The following is a 22805-nucleotide window of genomic DNA, read 5'->3' as shown; positions in this document are numbered from 1 at the left end:
CACAACTTCAATCTACAGCTCCTCCAGCCACCCATCCTCAGGCTTTGGTTGCTCTGTGTGGGTTTCCCCACTGCTTTTTTTAAATGTCCACGTGTAGAAAAGAAATCCTAACTGTCCTTCCAACAGATTGCCACAAACTGCTCAGCTCCAGCTTCCCAGCTGAGAGTTGGATCAGTAATCCCAACTCCGCTGCTCAGCTAACTCCAGCCAAGCCAAGATTTCCTGTTAGGACAGCAAGGAAAGGGATCTCTGCTAACACAGCACTGGGAATCCAATCCAATCCTGTCCTATCCTATCCTAATCCTGATCCTGATCCTATCCTATGCTTGGCTTTTGCAGTAATTATCCTTACCCCTCACTTTATGAGCACACTAATAAGGACAGTCTGTCTTAGGAGCTTCCAGCAGCACCCTGAAGCCTCTGAGTTATTTTCCCCTGATGTCCCCCTCAGCACTGAATCGCTGCTGATCGAAAATCACTGTCATCATCTGGTAATGTGAACTGAAAACTGCTCTGAGAGAGCTTTCTCACTGCACTCTCATCCAACTGCCAGCAAACTCCTGATGCCTTTATTCCTCCAGAGATGGACTCGGGAAACCTGCCTCGAGCAGAGCATCACCCTGCAGAGCTGAAGGTCCTACTCAGGTTTAAAACACAAATTCCACCTCCCACTCTCAGGAAGCTTCTCCTACCCCACCCAAGGAGCCACCATGCCCTGGGAGCAGCCAGGCAGGGCTTTGCCACGGGGAGCACTCCCACATACCTGCCACAGGTATGCACGCAGCCACGACCCTCAGCTTTGGATGGGGGCACCAACCATGAGAGAATGGGCTTGAAGCAAGCGAGCTCTGGGGGTTACTGGGGCACACGGGGGCAGCTCGGTGGCATTAGGGGGCAGCAGGACCCGGGGTGGGGGGCACAGCAGTACCTGGGATCACCGTGGGCTGGGCCGAGGTGCGGAAGGCGTAGTGGGCAGGCTTGGACTTGCCCTGCTGGTTCTCAGCCACCACGTACACCTCGTAGTCGGCGTTCCAGTCCAGGGACTTGAGCATCACGTGGTCGCTGCCCGACGGCAGCCGGATCTCGGGCTTCCACTCCGAGGAGTGCTTCTGCAGGGAGGGCACAGGGTCACGGGCAGCACTGGCTCGAGAGCCACAGAAAGCTGATTGCAAAATGTGCATTTGATTTAACAGGGCGTGCCTGTCATAATCAGCACCGACTCTAGATCCACAGAAAGCTGATTGTCAAAAATGCCTATTTCTGTGACTCACAGAAAGCTGATTGTGAAAAATGTGTATTTTATTTGACAGACCATTGCTGTCATTGATTCTGTGACCCACAGAAAGCTGACTGGGGAAAAAACATATTTTATTTGCCAGGGTGTGGCTGTCATAATGAGCATTGACTCTATGATTTACAGAAGGCTGATTGTGAAAAATGTGTATTTTATTTGACAGGCCATTGCTGTCATTGACTCTGTGACCCACAGAAAGCTGACTGTGAAAAAATGCATATTTTATTTAACAGGGTGTGGCTGTCATAATTAGCATTGACTCTAGATCCACAGAAAGCTGATTGGGAAAATTGTGCGTTTTATTTGCCAGGGCGTGGCTGTCATGCTTAGCTCACTGAGCTATCTCAGGTGTGATATGGATCTCCAAGAGCTTATGGAACTTGGCTCGAGGACACCAATATCTCAGTTATCTTCTGTTCACTGGCCACTTTTCTTTGTCTCTTCACAGACCAATCCTCCCTCCAGGAGACCTCTCCTGTTCATGGGCCACGGAGTGATAAAAATTCCACAATCCCATTTACAGAAGCTCCGCCCAGGGGGAGGAGCCAAGCATTCCTACCTGGATATAATCTGAGATTTTGGGACACCAGCACAGCCTTTCCACTGGATTCCCAGAGGAGCAGCAGCTGCCTTTTCCACTGGACTTTCAGAGGCAGACTGCACCTTTCTCCAGGATCCCTGCTCCAGCAGAACCACCCCTGGCACTGCAGGAGGGCTGAGCCACAATTCCAGTGGGACTGCTGCCAGCACCCTGACCCACAGGTTTGTTCTGGCTCTGGCAGGGTTGGTTTAGTTTATTGCACTGTTTATTTTTATTTTAATTTTCTTCCCTAATAAAGAACTGTTATTCCTGCTCCATATCTGTGCCTGAGAGCTCCTGAATTTCAAATTTATAGCAATTTGGAGGGAGGGGGTTTACATTTTCCATTTCAGGGGAGGCTCCTGCCTTCCTTAGCACACACCTGTCTGTTCAAACCAAGAGAATTCAGAAACCCATTGCTTTTATAGACAGTTATGATTCAGGCAGATTTAATTGGCCCTCTAATTCAAACACCATCACTACTGGCTAATTAAGAAACGACTCTTTGGTAAACAAATCTCTGTGACACATTCCACGTGTTCACCATACCAGGAGTCACTGAAACCCTCAAATGCTGTTGGGTGGCGAGGCTGAGATGCCAGAGCAGCCTCTCTGCTGCTCAGAATCCTGTTTGCTGAGACAAAACCCCCTCAGCTCCTCCTCTCACTCTAAACCATCCCCCTAACCAAACTATTTCCAGAAGGCAAAAGCTGCAAGTTCTGCTCCTGCACAAGCACTCCTTCAGATCTCAGTGTGTCAGACTGGAACCAGCTGAGTGACAGAGATTCCTCCCTTCAAGGCAGCCCCTCCCAGGGCCCCGGGCAGCCCAGGAGCTCGGAGCTGTGCCACACTTACAGCTTTGTACTTGATCAGGTAGTGCCTGATCGGGGAGCCCCCGTCGTCCTGCTTGATGACGTTCACCTTGATGGAGTTGCCATCCTCTCCTATGTGACCTTCCAGCTTGGGGGCACTGGGTTCCCCTGCAACAACGGGGCAGTCAGGGTTATTTGGGGGGAAAAAAAAAAGGCATTGTCAAGGAAAAAGTGCTCATAAAAAACCAGAATACTTGATCACCCTCAGCTCAGGGATGAGCTGAGCCAGGCACAGAGGACACCGTGTGTCTGAGGTAAATACTTCCCACACCCAAGTGTTTCTTGCATTTGGAACACCAGATTTCCATTTTTGTGTGTGCTGCAATGGAGTCAGTGAAAGAGATCCCCCCTCCCCCAAGAAAACCCCAAAGCAATGAGCAATTCCTGCAAGAACTGCTGGGAACACCAGGCAAACACCAGGAGGGGCTCTGTGGCTGCTCCTGTGGGATGGGCTGTACAGAGCACCACTGGAAAGGACCTCCAGCCTCTCAGACAGACCCAGGTCTGCACTCTGAATTTGTTCAGGGGTTTTAGAGCTGCTGGACCACTTAAATGAGTGTGAAAACCCCTGAACAGAACCCAGAGCACAACCCCTCACTCTGCCTGCACTGTGGAACTCCAGGGGATGCTGGAGAGAATTTCATAGAAACCCCTTTGCTCCTCTAGAGTTTCTCCATTTCTAGGAGAAAGAGGCTATCCTGTCCCAGACTGGCACCAGCAGAAAATGGAAATGTCCCTTCCTCCTGCAGGGCAGCCTGATTTACATCCCCAGCCCTGCAACCCTCAGCTCCCCAACTCCTCCATGCCGTGGGGGACCCCAGTCCCACCCTGCAGCTCTGCTAGAAAAGCCAAGTCCAGGAGGACTGAGTGCAGATCTGCAGCCCTGGATTTGTGTCCAGCTCCTCATGGACAGCACAGGAAGGTTCATCTCCCAACATCCTCCCGAAGGAAGCTGAAGCCCTTTCCCCTCACTCCTGCCTTTCAAAGGAAGGAGCACAGGTTTTTTTTGGTGAAATGCCAGTGGGAGCTGTGATTCCAGATGAATTCCACGCTGTTGCTCTGCTCCAAGCAGGGAATCAATCCCACTGCAGGAGTGTGGGACACACACATTTCTGTTTAACAACACTGCAACTCCTCTGATGGATGCCAAGAGGCAACACTCCTTTTTTCCAGACTGTTTTGCTTTTCCAAATCCTTTCCTCTGCCTTTATCCCCACTGCAGGGCTCCCCCAGCCCCTGGTTCCAGATGTGGATCCCACCCTGGCACAGCTTTCTCAGTGCACACTGAACAGGAAGAGGTGGCACAAGTGTGGTTTAAGGCACAGATGAACAGATCTCCATCCTCACCTGGGCACACTGAACACATCAGTTCAACAAGCAATGGTTTTTTTCTCCTCTATCCCAAAAGACAAACAGCACCACAAAGTCCCTGCTTTTGGCTGTGGGGCTGAGTGGCAGGAGCTGCTCTGCCTGGTTATTGTCCTGGTTAGTCACCAAAACTCACAGAAACCAGAAGCCAAACCTGGTTCTGTCCCCCTGAGCCCCAAAGCAGCTCCCAGGGGCAGCCCTGGGTGAGCCCTGAGCCCTCCACGAGCAGCTGGGCTGAATTCTCCGTGTTTGTGGCAGAGGGACAGAGCAGGAGCAGCAGCTCTTCACTCCTTCCCCACTCCCCATCTCAGAGGTGATCATTAATTGGTCATTAACGAGCACAGAGATCCCCAAGTGCTGAGGAACACTGCACTTACAGAATCTGCCCTTTCATCTAACACAGCCTGCATTTCCTTCCCAGTGACTGAGCACTGAGACTAACAGGAACATCCTCTGAAAAGATGCTTATTCCTGATTTCAAATGTCAGAGATCTGCTGCACTTTACACACAGCCATTCCCATGATTAATTACCTGCTCTGCTGAAACTTTTCTTCCTTTTCTTCACTTTGAATTATCTAATTTCTAGCTCCTGATTCACTCCTTCCTCCCCCAACAGTTTAAATTCATTTCAGCTTTGAGAAACATTTCTCTTCAAAGAAAAGAACACTCCTAAGTGCTGCAAACCAACAGGAGGAGCAGTGCAAGCCCTGCTAAGGCAGTTTTCTCTCCAGAAACAAGTGCTTATTTCATTTATCTCAAGCAGGTGGATGCAATCCAGACACAGGGCTGTAAAATGAAAACTGGGTTAGTGTGTCAAACAGAGGAGGAAGAAGTTTAGGGGGAAAAGTTTAGTCCAGCAGAACCAGCAACCCTATGAGGAGTGAAGATGTGAATAGCTGCAGAGAGAAGGTGGTCAGCAGGAGCTCAGGGGAGGACTCATGCTCAGACATGCATGGGGGCTGCAAGGCACAACAGCATCCCAGGGCAGCTCCTGCTCAGCCAGGGCACAAAGCAGCCTGTCCCTCCCTCCTCAGAGCCCTTCCCAGCTCCAAACCAGGGCAATCCTTGAGGGACCCCCCTGCTGCTGCTGCTGCTTGGCTGGGGAGAGCCAGCAGCTCCACAGAGCCCAGGTTTCCTGTTTGATCACCAAATATCTGACTGAATCCTCTCTGTGCAGGAGGGTGCAGGACCTTGTGCTCCCAGGGATTGAGGCTGATGCTCAAACTTCCCCCGGGACACTCAGCAAAGGAGAAAAGCCCCAGCCAGGAGCTCCAGCTGTGAGAGGAGCAGCCTTTGCTGGGCTGGGATCCAGGACAGCCCAGCCAGCCTCTCCTGGGCTCCACAGGAACCAGGGGCAGTCTGAGCAAGGAAATGAGGACTTTTCTCCAGGCTCCCAAAGCCTGAAGGGCTTCCCAAAGCTGCTGGGGGCAGGGAGCTGAGGGCAGGGCTCTGAGCCATGGCATTCCCAATTTATTTCTCAGCCACTCCCTGCCAAGCCATCAGCACTCTGCTCACCTGCTGCTGCAGGGGGCAGAAAATGTTTCTGGTATCCTCTGACCCCTTTGGCTCCTATTCAGGGCTTGCTTGCCCTAACACTGCACTGCTGGATTGCAGAAATTCTTGGTTTTGTTGTGTATTTTCAGAGGGTGCCATGAGCACCAGGAGTGGGTGCAACTTGAGGTGGGGAGAAAAGAGAAAAGGAAAAATCTCTGAGGTTAAATCCCTGCCCAGCTGGCAGCAAGGCAAGGTCCTGCATCCTCCCTGTGCTCAGAGAGCAAAGCTGCAGAATTCTGCAGCAGAGGAAGGAGGGAAGGGCTGATTTCTGCAATCTTTGAGCACCATGAAACCAGGACTGGGAACAGACAGCAGGGAGAGCCTCCAGGAGGGCAAAAACACAGAGAGAGAACAGGCTGGGGTTGGGGTGCACACGAGGGGAGCAAACAGCAGCAGCAGAAATAAGGAACAAAAGCAGAGGTGCAGAAATGAGACAGGAACATCTCCCACCCTGCTGGAGTCCAGCAGAGGTGCAGAAAGGAGACAGGAACATCTCCCACCCTGCTGGGCTCCAGCAGAGGGAGGAGACAGGGACAGGGCTCCTCTGTGCATGCAGCCACGGGGGGAGGTTACTGGTGTTAGTTCTGTTTTCCTGGCAAAGCCCAGCCTAAATCCTATCCTGGGGTGGTCCTGACCAAAAAGGTGATTCCAGAAGTCCTGGATTGTCAAAAGCCAATTCCTGGCTGGCTCTCCCAACTCCTCCTTTGGCTGGGCCAGCAGCAAAGCAGGAGCTTCCCTCCCTGCCCTGCTGGGACTGTGCTCAGAGTGGTGTGGCAGTGCCAGGAGCTGCTCTGCAGACCCCACAGCTGCTGCAGGCTGAGCCCAGCTCAGACAGAGCCAGGCTCAACCATCTGCTCCTCGGCTTAAAGCCCTGCCAGGCTCAATCATCTGCTCCTTGTGCTGGGGACCAGCAGCTCCTGGGAGCTGAGCTCAGCTTAAAGCCTTGCCAGGCTCCCAGAGCCCCAGTGGGAGGAATGAGAGGCTCTGGCAGGAGCCAGACTCTCCCTGTGATGAGATCTGTGTGAGGTCTGGCCCCACCATGGACTCTCTGTGTGCTGTTTCACAGGATTTATATGCAGAATTTTATACAGAGAGAGGATTTTATAACAGCATTTTACAGAGAGAGTATTTCATAACACAGCTCTTGTTCTAGATATGCTTAAGTTTAACTCACAATAAAAAGGAAATTATTTCTTAAATCAAATTGTGACACACTCCAAATAACCAGATTTCAGAGAATTCAGGTTTTTTTTTGAAGGCTACTAAACAGTGTGGATGTGTGCACATATTTCTATAGAAATGTGCATTTTATAGGTCAAAATGCTGCTAAAGCAAGAGGATTCTATTCTATTCAATTCTCCCAGAACTGAGCCCTGATTTCCCATCAGATTCGAGTCTGTGGGTGGTCCCACAGAGAGGCAAAAGGATTTTGGCCTTTGGTGCTCACTCCAGAGGATTTTCAGCACCTTCCTAGGACAGTTCCTGGCTGGACTCTGAAATGAAGAAGCAAATGACTGAGCCAGGTGATTTGTTTGGGTTTTTTTCCCTGTTTTCCCTCCAAGTCTTTTCCAGCTCAATGCAGAGGACTGAAGTCGAGTTCTTCCCATGCAGACAGTGACGAGCAACTCCTCCAAAAAGGCTCGGTGGGATTTTTGTGCTCTTTGTAGTTTGTTTTTTTTTTTTTTTTTTTAAATTTGGAGATCCCACAGGGGAATCCTCACCCCAAAAATGTAGGCAACCAATCAGAACAAAGTGTTTTACCTTCTGTTCACCAGCGAGGACGACATCATCAGCACCATGCAAGCCACATGACAAATTCACATGATACGCACGCACATGAGTTTGGTTGAAAGGAAAGTGGAGGAGGTCACATGGAAAATACAAAAAAATTAAAAAACTGATGTAAACAATGGGCAAGGGAAAAAAATCAACAACAGAATTACAGAGTAAATAAAAATAGGAGCAAAATTAAATTAGCCAGCATATATCAGAAACACTGGGGGGGGAGGGCAGTAAAACCGCCTGGAAAATAAGAATATTAAACCACAGCAAGCACTGAGTTATGGCCTTGTGTTAGGCACAGCTGCGTCACTGCTTAGTCATACAAGGAACAGAGGGGACAAAATCATTGGAGTGTGTGCCAGGACTGCAGGAGGAATCCACAAAACTGCTGGGAAGAAAAAGGGAATTATTGTTATTCCGAGGCAGCGGGGGCGAAAGGGTCACAACCAGCCAAAAATGAGGACAAGCCCTGGCACAAACCCTGGCACCCCACAGCAGTGTGTCCTCCTGGGCAGCACCAACTGCTCCTGACCAACAGCAACGAGTGCAGGAGAGACAGCCCTGCTGGGGTGCCCATGGCCAGGGGCACTCCTCACCCGGGGGCTGGGGCTGGGCTCTGCCCCAGGACAGGAATCCATCCCCAGCAGCTGCTGGGAGGGATGGGCAGTGCAGGGAATGAGGAACAACCCCTTCCCAAATCACTGCAGACCTCCATTTCTCACCTCTGCCTCACCCTAAGGAGGCCACTCCACACTGCTCTGGGAGCTCCCTGCTAATTTGGTGTAGGGAGAATTAAACCCTTCATCTTCTGGGGGCTTGTCTCTGACAAGATTAAGGGCAGACCATTACTGGGGATAAAATGGATGGCACAAAATGTAAAATCCATTTGTTCCAGCCAAGCTCTCCATCCATTCTCTTCAAGCACAGGCTCAGAGAACTCGGGGCACTGGGAAGGAGGGAGCTTTAGGAGTTGCTGTGAGGTTGCCTGGAAGGAAAATCCGTGTCTTCTGGTCAGCAAGAGACCTCTCCCAAACTGCAGCAAACTCAATATAACCTGAGATTTCACACCAGGCAAGAGAGGCTGCCTGTCCTCAGGAGAGGAGCTTCAGGTAAAGATCAAGGGCAGAGGTAGCAGCATAAAGAGAATAAAATGGTTTGGGTTGGAAGGAAGCTTAAAGATTATCCAGTCCTAGGCAGAGGCACTTTCCACTAGAGCAGGCTGCTCCAAGCCCCCTCCAACCTGAAAAAAAAAAAATCCCCTTTTTCAAGTGAGCTCAACCACTGCAGGGCACAGCAGGTCCCAGAGAGGAGAGAGCTGCAAGAAAAACGTCAGAACTGGCACAGAACTATTTCCTGGAGCAACCTCAGAGGGTTAAATCCAAGCAGAGACATTCCTGAAGCTCCTCCACGCCCCCTGATCCCACACCCCAAAAAGCAGTGGAGAGAACCCTGCAGCCTCATGAGGTTTCTGTCCCTGCCTCTGAGGTGCCACAGGGCAGCTCTCAATCCCTAATTGCTGCTGCCCTCTCTCACTGAGCCCGGGAGAGGCCAGGGCAGGGCACAGACCCCCCCCAGCAGCAGCAGGGATGAAATGATCAGAGCTAGAGGAGCTCTGCCCCGTGCCACTGCCCTGTCCCTGCTGCTGAACTCCTCATTTCCTCATCTCCTCATTTCCAGAGGCTGCAGCACAACAGCTCTGCTCCTGCTCACAGCCTGAGCCCCAGGGCAGGGGAACAGGGAAACCTTCCTCCTCCTCTTCCTCCTCCTCCTCCTCCCCACACACAGCCCCCACGCCGACAAAACTGTGGGAAATGTTGATCATTAATTAGCTCTCAGCAGCTTGTCTGGGTGAAGGTTCCTTTTTTCCAGAACGAGCTGTTCTGTAAAACATGAACCCCAGGTGTTCCCTGCAGGGGAAGCTGTGCCCAGCCCACACGGGAGCAGCCAGGAGGGAGCCCCTGCCTGCTGAGGGATCCAGGATGAGGAGCAGAGCTGCCCTTCGGCCTCTCCAGCCCACCCTCCAAGGCTGACAGGATTGAAAAAGTCTCTTCAGCCCTGAGTGCAGCAGGGATTGGGTTTGGCATTTGGAAAGGAAAATTACTGCACAAGGAACTCTCTGCTGGTGCCCACTGGCAGCTAAAGGACATTTAAAGTCACCTGTGAGACCACGACACGTGCCAGCCATAAATGCATTCCTTAGAATTAATTATAAATTCATTGGACTGGCCACACTCTCCTCTCCCTCCATCCCAACCCCGAGATCATCCCACACTTGGTGCCTGGAGTGTTTTCCATTCAGAAAACCATTTCCACCCCCTCAGGGAAACACCTCCGTGCCCTCCCACTGCACAAACACACTCTGGGTTATTGCAGGGCACAAAAGAGCATTGGGCTTGGCACAGACCACCAGTGACTCCACACACACACATGCACCACGGAACTCAGATCCTCCCTGGGGGGTTTTCCTCTCCCTTGGCCACCCCAAATTCTAATTCTCTGGAATTCCAAATTCTATGGAATTTTCTGGAAGCCTGAGGCCTCTTTTAAGGCAAGCAGGGCCCTGGGATCTCTCCTACAGGGTATTTTCCCTCCTCATTTGCATCTTCTTCCAGCACCCAATATCCCTAATTTTCATATCAACTGTCCCTCCCTATACTCAAAGCAAACAGAGCAAGGCAGGGCAGCAAGAAAAACATTTCATGCACTTCCCTTTAGCAAAGGCAGCTGCACCACTAAAATGGGGAACCCTAAAGGACAACATTCCTTTTGGAAAGGAGGATTTGGGGGGGTTGTTCCTCTCCTCTCCCTCTCTGTGCCTTTTCTAACCCTTTTACTCCCATTTTCCAGCCCGTGCTTGGCAGGAGAGGGGCAGAGGGGCAGCATGCTGGGCTGTGACCATGCTCACACGGCACACTGCTGCCAGCAGCCAGCCCGGGGTGCCCCAGAGCCCTGGCACCGGGGGACCCAGGGCTCCAGCAGCACCCAGAGCAGGGCCAGCAGCCCCAGGTACTCACTCAGAGCCGTGGGGCTCGGGGATGCAGCAGCCGGAGCTGGTGTTGCTATGGAAACACAAGGATGCACAGGGTGGGAACCAGGGGGTGACAGCAGGGAAACAGGGCAGGTTTAGGGAGGAGGGCACTGAGGGGACACCCAGCCCTGGTGGCAGGGCTGTGCCACCCCGGGGGGCTGCAGAAATCCTGCCCTGCTGCTGCCTGCCAAGCCCTGCTGCAGGGACAGGGGTCCTGGCAGCCCCAGGGGGGTCCTGGCAGCCCCAGGGGTGTCCTGGCAGCCCCAGGGAATGAGGAGATGTGAGATGTGGGGTGATTGCAGTGCTGGTTTGGACATGAAGATACTTTGGTACCAGCCCCAGGAGATGTGAGGTGATTGCAGTGCTGATTTGTACATAAAAGCATTTTGGCACCAAACCCAGGAGATGAGGAGATGTGGGACATGGGCTGACTGCAGGGCTGGTTTGTTCACAAAAGTATTTTGGTACCAGCCCCAGGAGATGAGGAGATGAGGGGTGACTGCAGTCCCCAGGAGATGTGGGACATGGGGTGACTGCAGTCCCCAGGAGATAAAGGGGTGACTGCAGTCCCCAGGAGATGTGGGACATGGGCTGACTGCAGTGCTGGTGTGCACACAAAGGTGTTTTGGTACCAGCCTCAGGAGATGAGGAGATGAGGGGTGACTGCAGTCCCCAGGAGATGTGGGACATGGGGTGATTGCAGTCCCCAGGAGATGTGGGACATGGGGTGACTGCAGTGCTGGTGTGCACACAAAGGTGTTTTGGTACCAGCCCCACAGACACTTTTTGAACACTTTTGGGTTCAAACCCCACCCCTGCCCTCCAGCCTGCAGGTTTGTAAGGAAAAGGAAATGAAGAAAAGCAGCAAATGGTTAAAATGAAAATACAAACCCAGGTCACTCTTCCAATCTCCAGAATTCTCATCTGTGCCACTATAATCCATAATTATCACTAATTACCTCATGGAGAGGCCCTCTAAGATAGACAGAAACTTCTTTTTCTTACTGAGGGAAATTAAATAAATCAAAATGACTTCAGACTTATCCCAGCAGGCATTAAAAATTGTGTCAGGTCTTACATTCAGACAGAACCTTTAAATAACAGGGCAAGGAAAACAAGTGGCTTTGCTTAATCTGAGCTGTAAAATTCCTGAGACATCTCTGTGACCTTCAAATCACACTTGAGGGGACAAAAATTCCTCCTGCTTGTGATTATGCCCACAAGGAGGTGACTGGAATCCCAGCAGAGGTGGAAAAAAGGCATTTTTGTGGTGCCATTTCCAGGTAGGGTCCAAGAGGGGCTCTGGGAAGGAGCAGAGGGAACTGGGGACAGTGCCCAAGGTGATCCCAGCTCCAAAGCTTCCAGAGCAGGGTGGAACTGGGAATGAAAAATGAGCTAAAGGAGGAAGAACTGCAACCACCCTGCACTGGGGAGCACAGAGGGACTGGCAGCCCACTGCCACATGAAAATGATTTAAAGAAAAGCAAAAGGCTCCAGTGCAGAAGGGCTGGAATGTTCTGCAGAGCCACCCACCTGTCCCCAGGTGCTGGCCATGAGGCTGGGGCTCAGCAGAGCTTTTCAGGCTCCTCTCCTCTCTGCTGCATTTCCCCTCTCCTGCAGCAGTGCTGGGGATGCCCAGCCCTGCCCTCACTGGGGTTTTATCTCCAGTTCAGAGGGGATTGCCCCAGCCCTCAGCCTGGGCTCCAGCCCTGAGCACCCCCCTGGTGCCATTACTGCTCCTGGAGTGAAGGGGATCCAAACAACCTCAGACTGTTCTGGGAATGCCTCCCAGGGCCTCCCTAACTGCTGCAGTGTGCAGCCCTGCCTGTCCATCTGTCCATCCATCCTTCCCCTTCCTGCTGCCCTCCATCCAAGCTTTGGTCCAGTGCAGTCTTGAAGGGGAAATGGCACAAGTGTGATTCAAAATAAAAATATTAAAAAAATAAAATAATAAATAATGTTAATAAAAATATTTTTAAATCCTCTCCTTTTTTTTCACTTCAGGAATCTCAAAGAAGCTTCTTGGAGCTTGTCCTTGTAATCCTGGGAGTAGCAGCAGCTCCCCACAGGGAGGCACTGACAAATGGAATAATGCTCACTGGGATAAAGAGGTTTTTTTAGCTCCATTGATCAGATTTGATTGGAAAGGCACCAAGCTATGGAGCCATCCCCACTTTTCACTCACAATTACACAAATCCATCACATTCCTGACTCATTTTGCACGGGGAAGTGGGGAACATGCCATTTCTTTAAAATTTAGTATGAGGTTTATTTATTCAGTCACACAATCTACACAAGTGCTGGAAGACTGTCCAATGGTAAAATCATTAGTGAGAAGAGGGAAAAAAATGGAATTTTTTCTTCAATTTTGTCCTTTCAAAATTGTGGAGATATTCAAAATGTTGAAGTTTTTGGTTGGCTCTGGTCTAAACCAGATCTGCAATTTAGCTGAATTGATTTCTCTCAATTATCTCAGCATCATTAAAATTGAACAGTTTTTAATGGATTCATAAAGATGAAGCCTTCCACTACTCCACTCTGAGTCAACAAGCTAACTACTATTATTTTTATTATTATTATGATTAGATAATCACTACATTAAACATTCCAGCTGCATGCTGTAGAGCACAGACAAGGAGTTAACCCCAACTCTGCTCCAAACAAGAGCAGAGTGGCTACTGCAGAGTCAGTGTGGTTAGGAAACAAACACTACCAGTTATTCCAGTCCTACAGCCCCTGAGAGGAAAAAGGCACTAAATTAAAAGCTGGGAGTGTTAGAGGAACACTCTAAAAACACAAAGAGAGAGTGAAAGAAATGCAGAGAGCACTTACGTGGGTGAGGGATGCCTGCAGTTTATCCATGGATGGGACACAGACCAAAAACGAAATAAAAAGACAGAGATAGACACACATAAAACAAAAAAAAAAATGTAGAAGATGTGAGGAGACAGAGAATATGGAGCTGGAAAATCAGCATCCCAGGTGTGCCCTGCTGAACAGGGATGGGCAGAGCCTGGGCACAGCTCAGGGGACTCCAGACATGCTCGGGGTGGGCAGGGACAGCCCTGGGTCCAGCTCGGGGGTCTGGAGAGAGAATTCCAGCTCAGGGGTGGGAACAACAGTCAGGGCTGGATGCAGGAGCAAAGGGAAAGAACCAGGTAAAACTCCTCTCCCTGCCTGCTCTGGTCACACCTGCCCTGCCCACTCCACCTTGCATCCTTTCCTCCTGCTCTCCTTCCTACCCTGAACAGCTCCCTGGGGTTCAGCTCTTCCCTGGAACAGGAGGGCAGTGCTGGGCCACAGCAGAACATGGAATGGCCCAGGCAGAGCAGAGAGAGCCTGAGGAATCCACAGAATCCCCTCCAGAGCTGCAGGGGCACCTCAAAGCAGCAAGTGCAGAACAGAGCAACCCTCCCTCCCTTCACCTTGCACAGCCCAAGGCCAGTCCTGTGCTGAACACCTCACTGTGCAAAACAAACCTTGTGACAGTGACATCACACTCTCTGTGACCAAACCCCTTCTCAGCTGCTTGTCCTCACTAAAATTCTCCTTCACAGCCCCTTCTCCTTGGCACCAGCAGGGCTGAGCTGCAAACACCAACCAGCGCACGTGGAACAGCTCCTCCACCTCCTCCCTTCAAAGAAACCTTTTCACCACCAACAAAACCCAGCCAGCCCAAAACCACGGAGAAAACAGAGGGTGCAGCGAGGTCTGTGAGAGAGAGGAGGTGAGATCCATGCACGGCAGAGGCTGCAGGGAGCAGCACAGGGAGGCTGGGCTGGGCTGCACTTACGGACTGGCTGCGTCTTGAACTCGGCGGGCAGGCTGAGCTCCCCCACGCCCTTGCCATTGACTGCTGACAGCCTCACTGCATAGGTGGTCTCAGGCTTCAGCCCCGTGATGGTCACTGTCCCCTCCACGTTGGCTGGGGGGAGAAACAGCAGAGGAAAGCTCAGGACTCCGAGAAAGGGATGAACAAACTTCGTGTTCCCCGCGCGGGGAGAAAAGGGATGAACAGGTCTGGCTCTAGCTGGGATCACACCACTGCAGTGGGGAATAAAAGATGGATTGCAGCTCCACGTGGGATTGGTGGTGGAGGATTCAGCTCTGGAGCAGAGCTCTCCCTTTCACAGCCCTCCCCAGATCAAAATTCTTTTGCCTTGTTTGACTCCAGGATGGATTAGATCTGCTATAGATCACCTCAACAGGACGGGTCTGCTGCTGGGATAGCTGAGTCTATTTTCCAAGGGGGACCAAGGGGTGACAGAGGAGGGTTCAAAAGCCTCCTGTGGGAAGCAGCAAGTGAAGACTGGAATTCCAAGCACAGGGTTCTTCACCCTGCTGGAGCTGGGCTCTCAGCAAAGCCCAACCCTCATCTCCAGTAGAAAATTCCACGTGCCGCTCACAGCAAATGTTTAAAATGTAAAAATGTTTAAAAACTTGTCTGGATCCTCCAGCCTGAACCCTCCACCCCCCCGGCTTTCCCCTAGAGGAAAGTCAGTATTTTTCAGGGCTGGTGGGGAAGGAACCCGTTGTTATTGTCACTCCTACCTTCCTTGGCATCGTAGAGCCTGGAGTGCCAGTCCCCCTCGCCCAGGGCCCTCCACTCCGCCTTGTACCTGAGGATGGGCACCCCGCCCGTGGCCTCGGGCTCGTCAAACTCCACCTGGGCACTGCTGGAGTAGGGCTCCACCCTGCCGATGGAGGGCGAGGAGGGCGTGTCTGGGGACAAGGGACAGCAGCGGTGAGACACAGAGCTGGCAACACCCCACAGCCCCTGGCTTTGGGCAGCACAGGACCAGGGTGGGGCCGAGCCTCCCAGAGGATTTAGGCAGCTTTAAAGATGCTAATTAGTGCACAGATGTTAATTTTGTCTCCTCTCTAAGAGGGTGGAGACTCCCAGTCCCTTCTCCAAAAGAGAACAACCAGGACAGTGCAGCAAAATTATCCTGGGTGTCACTCTGTCCCCTCTGTCCCTTCCACAGGGCTCTGCAGTCCTGGGTGTCACTCTGTCTGTCCCCCACGTCCCTTCCACATGGCTCTGCAGTCCTGGGTGTCACTCCGTCCCTTCCACAGGGCTCTGCAGAGCTCCGTTGTGGGGATCCATAAAATCAGAGGGTTTGGGAAAGCTGCAAAAGGCCTCAGAGCCAGCAGAACTGTGACTGGAGCTGAGCAGCAGCCATGAGATTGGTCAGCAGGAAAGTTATATGAGAAGTAGAAAGTAAGGACAAACAGAACAATGGTCTGTGTATTAATGCTGGTCTAGAATAACTCCCTGAGCTGCAGAAAAGTTCATCTAGAGAGATATTAGGGAGTTTAAGGTTAATAATGGAGCTTAATACCCCCAGATGTGCCCCTGTGGCAGCTCTGGAGCCCTCCCAGGCTGGCCCAGCTCAGACCCTGCAGGGCAGCTGCTCCCAGGGGTGTGCCTGAGCCGGGCTGCACAAATCCAGGATCACAGCCCTGACCGAGCGCTCTGGGAGCACAGGGAAGAACAAACCCCTGGAGAAAGGAGGGACCAGAGATGCTGAGCAGCTCCAAGCCAGCAGGAATGTGTGAACAGCCTCTCTGAAGGCAGGAGCTGCTCTCAGGAGCCAGCACACCCTGCCTGCCCTCCCTGCTCACCTGCCTGCACCAGGATGAACTCGGAGGACTCCTGCCCGATGCGGTTCACGGCCGTGCAGTTGTAGTTCCCAAAGTCGTTCTCTGAGTCTGGGGTCACCTGTGGGGGGAAGGAAGGTCAGGCTGGGATCACAAAACCCTTTCCACTCTGCCAAGGCACCCTGAATTTAGCTGGGGAGAAGCTACAGTAAAATCCAGCTGTTTGTGCTCCCAGGGCTGTCCATGGGGGAGAGAACTGCAGTGGGCACAAAGCAGAGGCAAGCAGGGGCTGTCTCTTCTGCTACCTGATTTTCTTTTTTCTTCCATTTCTTTCTCCTCTTCATCTTTTACAACCCGATTTTCTCAGAATTTGCATGCTAGAAACACCACCCCAACTTCATTTCTACCAAGAGGGAATTTCTCCATCATCACTTATCTGATGGCACTCCTGGCTTTCCCTCACCTCCAGGTAACTTGCTGAGGGGGTGTTGTAGATCTTGATGTTGCTGTAGTTGGAGCTGGGCAGGAGCTGCCCATCCCGGAACCAGGAGATGACAGCACTGGGGTAGGCAAACACCTCACAGGTGATGTTCACTTGGTTTCCTTCCCAGGTGTACACAGCCACAGGGCCCTGCAGCTTGGGGGCATCTGGAAGACACATTTGGGAAGAAAATTGGAGCCAGCCAAGCTCCCAAAAAAACCCTCCCTGTAAGGATCCCTTGGCTGGAGTCCACCTCAATGCGGGAAAGGGAATCTAATATGGGAAATGGGAACTGTCCTCTCCTGCAGGGCATGGGGAACATCTTCTGCTGGAGGGCACAAAGAGAAGGGCAGCGTGGCAGGAGCAGACAGCAGCAGGGGGCTGGGAAGGTGCTCTAGGGGAGAGTTTGACTGCTAAGAAATGGGACTGCAGCTGATCTGTGGTGAGGTGCACAGAGCACCGAGGCAGAGAGAACACCCTGGAACCTCTCAGAGACTTCCACACCCCCACCCTCCTCATTTGACTCCCAACAAATGGGACTGCAGCTGGTCTGTGGTGAGGTGCACAGAGCGCCCAGGCAGAGAGAACACCCTGGAACCTCTCAGAGACTTCCACACCCCCACCCTCCTCATTTGACTCCCAACAAATGGGACTGCAGCTGGTCTGTGGTGAGGTGCACATAGCACCCAGGCAGAGAGAACACCCTGGAACCTCTCAGAGACTTCCACACCCTCACCCTCGTCACCCCACGCGTTCCCTGACACAGGGAGGGCCCAGGGAAGGAGGCAGCCCCCCAGCCCCCGGGGCACTTACACTGCACCTCCAGGTACATGGCCTGCGAGTCCTGGCCGATGGTGTTGCTGGCCGTGCAGACGTACTCGCCCGCGTCCGTGTACTGGATGTCCTTGAGCGTCAGCGAGGAGACGCGCGCGTGGCTGCGCACCACGATCCGCCCGTCCAGCGTCTGCGACAGCACAGCCCATCAGGGCAGGGCACCCGGCCTGCACAGCCCCTGGCAGCCCAGCAGGGCACCCGGCCTGCACAGCCCCTGGCAGCCCAGCAGGGCACCCGGCCTGCACAGCCCCTGACAGCCCCAGCAGGGCACCCGGCCTGCACAGCCCCTGGCAGCCCAGCAGGGCACCCGGCCTGCCCTGACAGCCCAGCAGGGCACCCGGCCTGCACAGCCCCAGGATGGCACACGGCCTGCCCCAGCAGGGCACCCGGCCTGCCCCAGCAGGGCACCCGGCCTGCCACAGCCCCTGACAGCCCCAGCAGGGCACCTGGCCTGCCAGAGCCCCTGACTGCCCAGCAGGGCACACAGCCTGCCCTGACAGCCCAGCAGGGCACCCGGCCTGCACAGCCCCTGGCAGCCCAGCAGGGCACCCGGCCTGCACAGCCCCTGACAGCCCCAGCAGGGCACCCGGCCTGCCCTGACAGCCCAGCAGGGCACCCGGCCTGCCACAGCCCCTGGCAGCCCCAGCAGGGCACCCGGCCTGCCCTGACAGCCCAGCAGGGCACCCGGCCTGCCCTGACAGCCCAGCAGGGCACCCGGCCTGCCACAGCCCCTGGCAGCCCAGCAGGGCACCCGGCCTGCCACAGCCCCTGGCAGCCCCAGCAGGGCACCCGGCCTGCCCTGACAGCCCAGCAGGGCACCCGGCCTGCCACAGCCCCTGGCAGCCCCAGCAGGGCACCCGGCCTGCCCTGACAGCCCAGCAGGGCACCCGGCCTGCCCTGACAGCCCAGCAGGGCACCCGGCCTGCACAGCCCCTGGCAGCCCAGCAGGGCACCCGGCCTGCCCTGACAGCCCAGCAGGGCACCCGGCCTGCCCTGACAGCCCAGCAGGGCACACAGCCTGCCCTGACAGCCCAGCAGGGCACACAGCCTGCCACAGCCCCTGACAGCCCAGCAGGGCACCCGGCCTGCCACAGCCCCTGGCAGCCCAGCAGGGCACCCGGCCTGCACAGCCCCTGGCAGCCCAGCAGGGCACCTGGCCTGCCACAGCCCCAGCAGGGCACAGGGCCTGCCCCAGTGGGGCACCCGGCCTGCCACAGCCCCAGCAGGGCACAGGGCCTGCCCCTGGCAGCCCCAGGATGGCACACGGCCTGCCCCAGCCCCAGGGCAGCCCCAGGATGGCACACAGCACAGCCCGTCAGGGGCAGCCCAGGACACCCTAGCAGGGCACACAGCCTGCCCCTGGCAGCCCCAGCAGGGCACACAGCCTATCCTGGGATGGCACACACCCTGCCCCAGGGTGGCACATGGCCTATCCTGGGATGGCACAAACCCTGCCCCAGGATGGCACACCGCCTGCCCAGCCCCAGGATGGCACAAACCCTGCCCCAGGATGGCACACAGCCGATCCTGGGATGGCACACCCCCTGTCCCAGGATGGCACACCGCCTGCCCAGCCCCAGGATGGCACAGCCCCTGCCTGAGCCAGCCCCCAGCACTGCAGATCCCCCACCTGAGGCCAGGTGAGGGCACCAGGGGTGGCTCCCTGTCACTGTGTGTGCAGAGCACTCAGGGGAAGGGGAAACATCAGAAGCAGGAGCGAAGTCTCAGCTCCCACATGGCTGAGAACACCACGGGCCTGAGGACAAAGCTTCTCCCCAGGGTGGGAACTGCACAGATCCAGCTCTGGTTAAAAAGTTTTGCCAGCATGCAAAGAGAAAAGAAAAAAAAGGAAACCTCCCCAAAAGCCTGCAGTCAGAGAAGCCAGCCCCTCCTGTCCTCCCAGCAACACTGGTTTGATCTCAGCGCCCCCGAAATGGGGAAGGAAGAACAGATCCAGAGCTCAGAGCTGAATCAGGCAAAAAGGAAGCTCAGAACTTTCACCTGAACATGGCACAGCAAGAGAGGAAAGAGCAGTGGAAAGGGCAAGAAAGCCTCTAGAGACAGCCCTGCCTCAAGAAAATTCCAGAACCATTTCCCACACCAAGAGAGCGTGGGGATGCCTCTGCCAGAGAGAACCAAGGAGTGTAAAATCCCAGGGGCCTGCCAAGGGACTGCACCCACCCAGGCACCCCAGGCTGCCTGGTTCCCTCTCCAGTCTGTCACCAAACCCATGCAAACACAAAGCAGGGACTCCTCTCTCCCTCCTGCTGCTCCTGCCTCAGCCTGGAAGCTCCAGCTCCCTCCTCTCATTTCTGCTTTTGCAGCACAAACACCAGGGAGTAAATCTGGCACCCTCGGGGCTGTGCCTGCTGCTGCATCCTGCCACTCTCCAGGAGCATCTGTTTCCTTGGAAGGGGCAGGACAAGTGCTGACAAATGAGTAAAACCCTGAGGATTTCCAACAGCCAAGTGCACAAAAAGCATCTCTGGTATCTCAGACCTCTGGGCCTGAGCCTCTCTCTGTGCTGAGACTGACAAAGTTTCTACAAATAAATGTCTTTTGTCACCTCAGTTAGCTCCAGGATCAGCTCGTGGGCACCAGGCCAACTTCACATGCACAAAAATAGTAACTTTTGATGACACAGAAACAACTGGGTGGATTTCTCTCCTCTCTCCTGCAATGCCCTGCTGCAATCCCTGGCCAGTGCCACGAGCCACAGACTCCATCCCTGTCCTGGAGCAGTTATTCCATGGACACGGGGTGCTGTGGGCACCACTGCAGAGCCTGACATGAAATACTGTGGTGCCACACCAGCAAGATCTGCCTTTATCTCACTGCCCTGGCTGGCTGCACTGCTCTCTCCTGTCTGACTCTGGATTTCCCCCCAAACCCCAGCTCATTCCAGCAGCACCCGTGGGTGCCAGGACTCCAGACCTGGGAATATTCTCAATATTTGTCTCTGGGGCCTCACCAGAAGAGTGGAAGGGACAAAACACCAGTGTGGGATCACCAGAGGTGGTTCTGGAAAAGGCAGCTTTACACCCAAATGGCTCCTGCCCTTCTCCCCACTTCCTCGAGATCCACCCCGAAGGAGAGCCAGGAAATCACGGCCAGGGAGGATTCCATGAGCAATGCAACTGATTCTGAAAATAAAGCTGGGGTTTTTAATGCAAACAGGCATAAGGGAAGAAAAAGAGAGACCAGGAAAAGCACTCTAAGGAAGAGAAGAAGCCTAGCCAAGGAAGCACATTCAGGGCTTCTCCCTCCCTGCTGCCCCCACCAGGGGCTCCGGCTGCTGGAGACAGGACAGGCGGGAATTTGGGAGCCAGATGTTGACATCTGCAACCCTTTGACTCAAATCCCCCAGCTGCAAGGATCTGGGCTATCAAAAGAGCAAAATCCAAGTGCTGGGGAGAGCAGCTCAGGGCCACAGGAATCACTCCTCAGAACAGAGTAGATGTTCTCTCTGTGGCCAATTATTGCAATTTACCCTTCTGCAGGCATTTCCCCCAAATCCTGGCCGAGCCCTGGGGCACAGCCTCTGTGACACAGCTGGGCAAGGGCTCAGCAGCTCAGGGCCAAAGGGAGAGCAGAGACAGACAAACTGCATCTGCCCCCTGCCCTTCACCTTCTGGAGCTTTCAGCTTCCCCAAAAAACAGCCAGGGATGATTCTGCACAGCCCGGCCTGCTCCTCAGCCACTCCCCACAAACCCAGGCAGGAATGGCACTGAGGAAGAGGAGGGGTCTCTCACAGCCCTGCCTGCTCCTCAGCCACTCCCCACAAACCCAGGCTGGAATGGCACTGAGGAAGAGGAGGGGTCTCTCACAGCCCTGCCTGCTCCTCAGCCACTCCCCACAAACCCCTGGAACCCCAACCCAGGCAGGAATGGCACTGAGGAAGAGGAGGGGTTTCTCCTTGCCCTGTGCTTGCAGAGCAGTGTTTGATATTTGTATTTCACTGCAGCCCTGACTGCCCCTAAGGCTGCACCATTCCCAGTGACCAGTCTGGGGTGGGACTGGGGGTACCCAGAGGTGCTGCCAGGACTGACTTCACCTCCTCACCCGAAATTCCTCCAGTAAAAGTGAAATATTTAATGCCAAACATTCCCTGACCTTCATCCTGCCGCTGGACTCCACTGCTAAAAGCCCCCAGGTGACTTTAAAGCAATTTAAAAGCAATTTTAGAGAGATATGCTGCACCCCACTGGGGAAGTTTAAGACACAGAGGCAGTAAGAAATTTAGAGACAGCAAACTTAATAGTATTAGTGCTGATATTAATCAAAAGCTGGAGAGAGAGAGCACAGAGAAAGCACTGGGGCAGGGAGGGGACAGCTGGGACAGGAATTCCTGCGAGTCCTGGAGAGATGCAGCCACTCAAATTCCAAATTCCTCAGTGCAAGCTGCTCTGGGAATCTGACGCCTCCACCTGCCACGGTCCAGCAGAGGATTCTGAAGGGAGAATGGGCAGGATCTCCTCAGGAAACACAGCTGGGTGGGGCTCAGGTTACAGCTTCACTTTGCTCACTCTCTGGGACTTAGGATGGCTTCAAAATGATTTAAAAAATCAGAGCCTCCACAAAGTTGATCCTAAAAATACAAATCCGAGTCACCCAGCTCTGACAGCTCATTCTGTTATTTTGTTCTCCACCTGACCCCTGTTATTTGCCTGGGAACTTTCCTTCTGGTCCATTTTGAAGCAGGAGGGCTACAAATCAGCTGCATTATTATTATTATTATTATTATTATTATTATTGCACAGAACTGAATGTGAAATAAAATCAAACCCCATTTGCACCAGCCCCAGTCCCTGTGTTATCCCACCTCCCCCTCGCTGGCCCTTGCAGACCAAAGACAAATGAAAATAATTGAGCAATCTGGAGCATTTTCTGGAGCAATGCCCCTCGTGCAAGGTTTCTCTGCACTGGTTTGGAAATGGAGCACGATGCAGTTTCCTTTGCACAGAAGGTCAAACTGAAGGAGTGCCATGAGCAAAGAGGTGAGTTGGCTGGAGCAGAGGAGGCTCTCCTGGGGAAAAATGACTTTCCCAAAATACAGGTTGGTGCTAATTCTTCCCTCTCTGAAAGAGAGGATGATTCACACTGGCAGCACAGGAAAAAAAATGGTGAAAAGAGCATTTTACATTTGCTTTTCATTTTAATTGCCTTTCCCTTAATTTTAGAGTGAGGAGCAGAGTTCCTCACTCCCAACACATCTACTTTGCTCATCCAAAAATTGCACCACTACTTGCCAAGCAATTTCTACCTCTAGAAGCTGCCTCTTGTATGTACTGGCATTTAACTGGGTCAGATTAATGCTTGTTTAGTTGGTTACTGCACTAGAGATTTGTTAATCTGTAATGCTTAGAAGAGAAACCAAAAACCAACAACCTAGAGAAGTGTTGCTAAAG

At 53.5% G+C, this 22805-nt stretch overlaps 1 protein-coding gene across 8 annotated transcripts in view; it reads right to left on the bottom strand.

Moving 5' to 3' along the window:
• Positions 1 to 22805, bottom strand: part of NCAM1 (neural cell adhesion molecule 1) — a 100660-nt gene that overhangs the window by 15434 nt on the left and 62421 nt on the right. For 4 of the 8 annotated variants that reach the window (XR_009489341.1, XM_059867182.1, XM_059867183.1 and 1 more), the window contains exons 10-17: positions 17376 to 17526; positions 16545 to 16729; positions 16106 to 16202; positions 15032 to 15202; positions 14274 to 14405; positions 13313 to 13327; positions 2730 to 2854; positions 929 to 1109 (exon numbers count right to left, since the gene is read on the bottom strand). Coding sequence is in view for 5 of the 8 variants with exons in the window: in XM_059867182.1 (XP_059723165.1) it covers positions 929 to 1109; positions 2730 to 2854; positions 13313 to 13327; positions 14274 to 14405; positions 15032 to 15202; positions 16106 to 16202; positions 16545 to 16729; positions 17376 to 17526 (1057 nt within the window). In the remaining 3 variants the exon portion in view is untranslated. The remainder of the gene's footprint in view (positions 1 to 928; positions 1110 to 2729; positions 2855 to 13312; positions 13328 to 14273; positions 14406 to 15031; positions 15203 to 16105; positions 16203 to 16544; positions 16730 to 17375; positions 17527 to 22805) is intronic. The other 4 variants (XR_009489343.1, XR_009489342.1, XM_059867186.1 and 1 more) reach the window with 1 other exon arrangement.

This window comes from Haemorhous mexicanus, chromosome 24 (assembly GCF_027477595.1).
Source record: "Haemorhous mexicanus isolate bHaeMex1 chromosome 24, bHaeMex1.pri, whole genome shotgun sequence".
In the NCBI taxonomy this organism is placed as follows: Eukaryota; Metazoa; Chordata; class Aves; order Passeriformes; family Fringillidae; genus Haemorhous; species Haemorhous mexicanus.
Note: the sequence above shows the minus strand (reverse complement) of the source record. Positions and strands in the feature narration are given on the sequence as shown.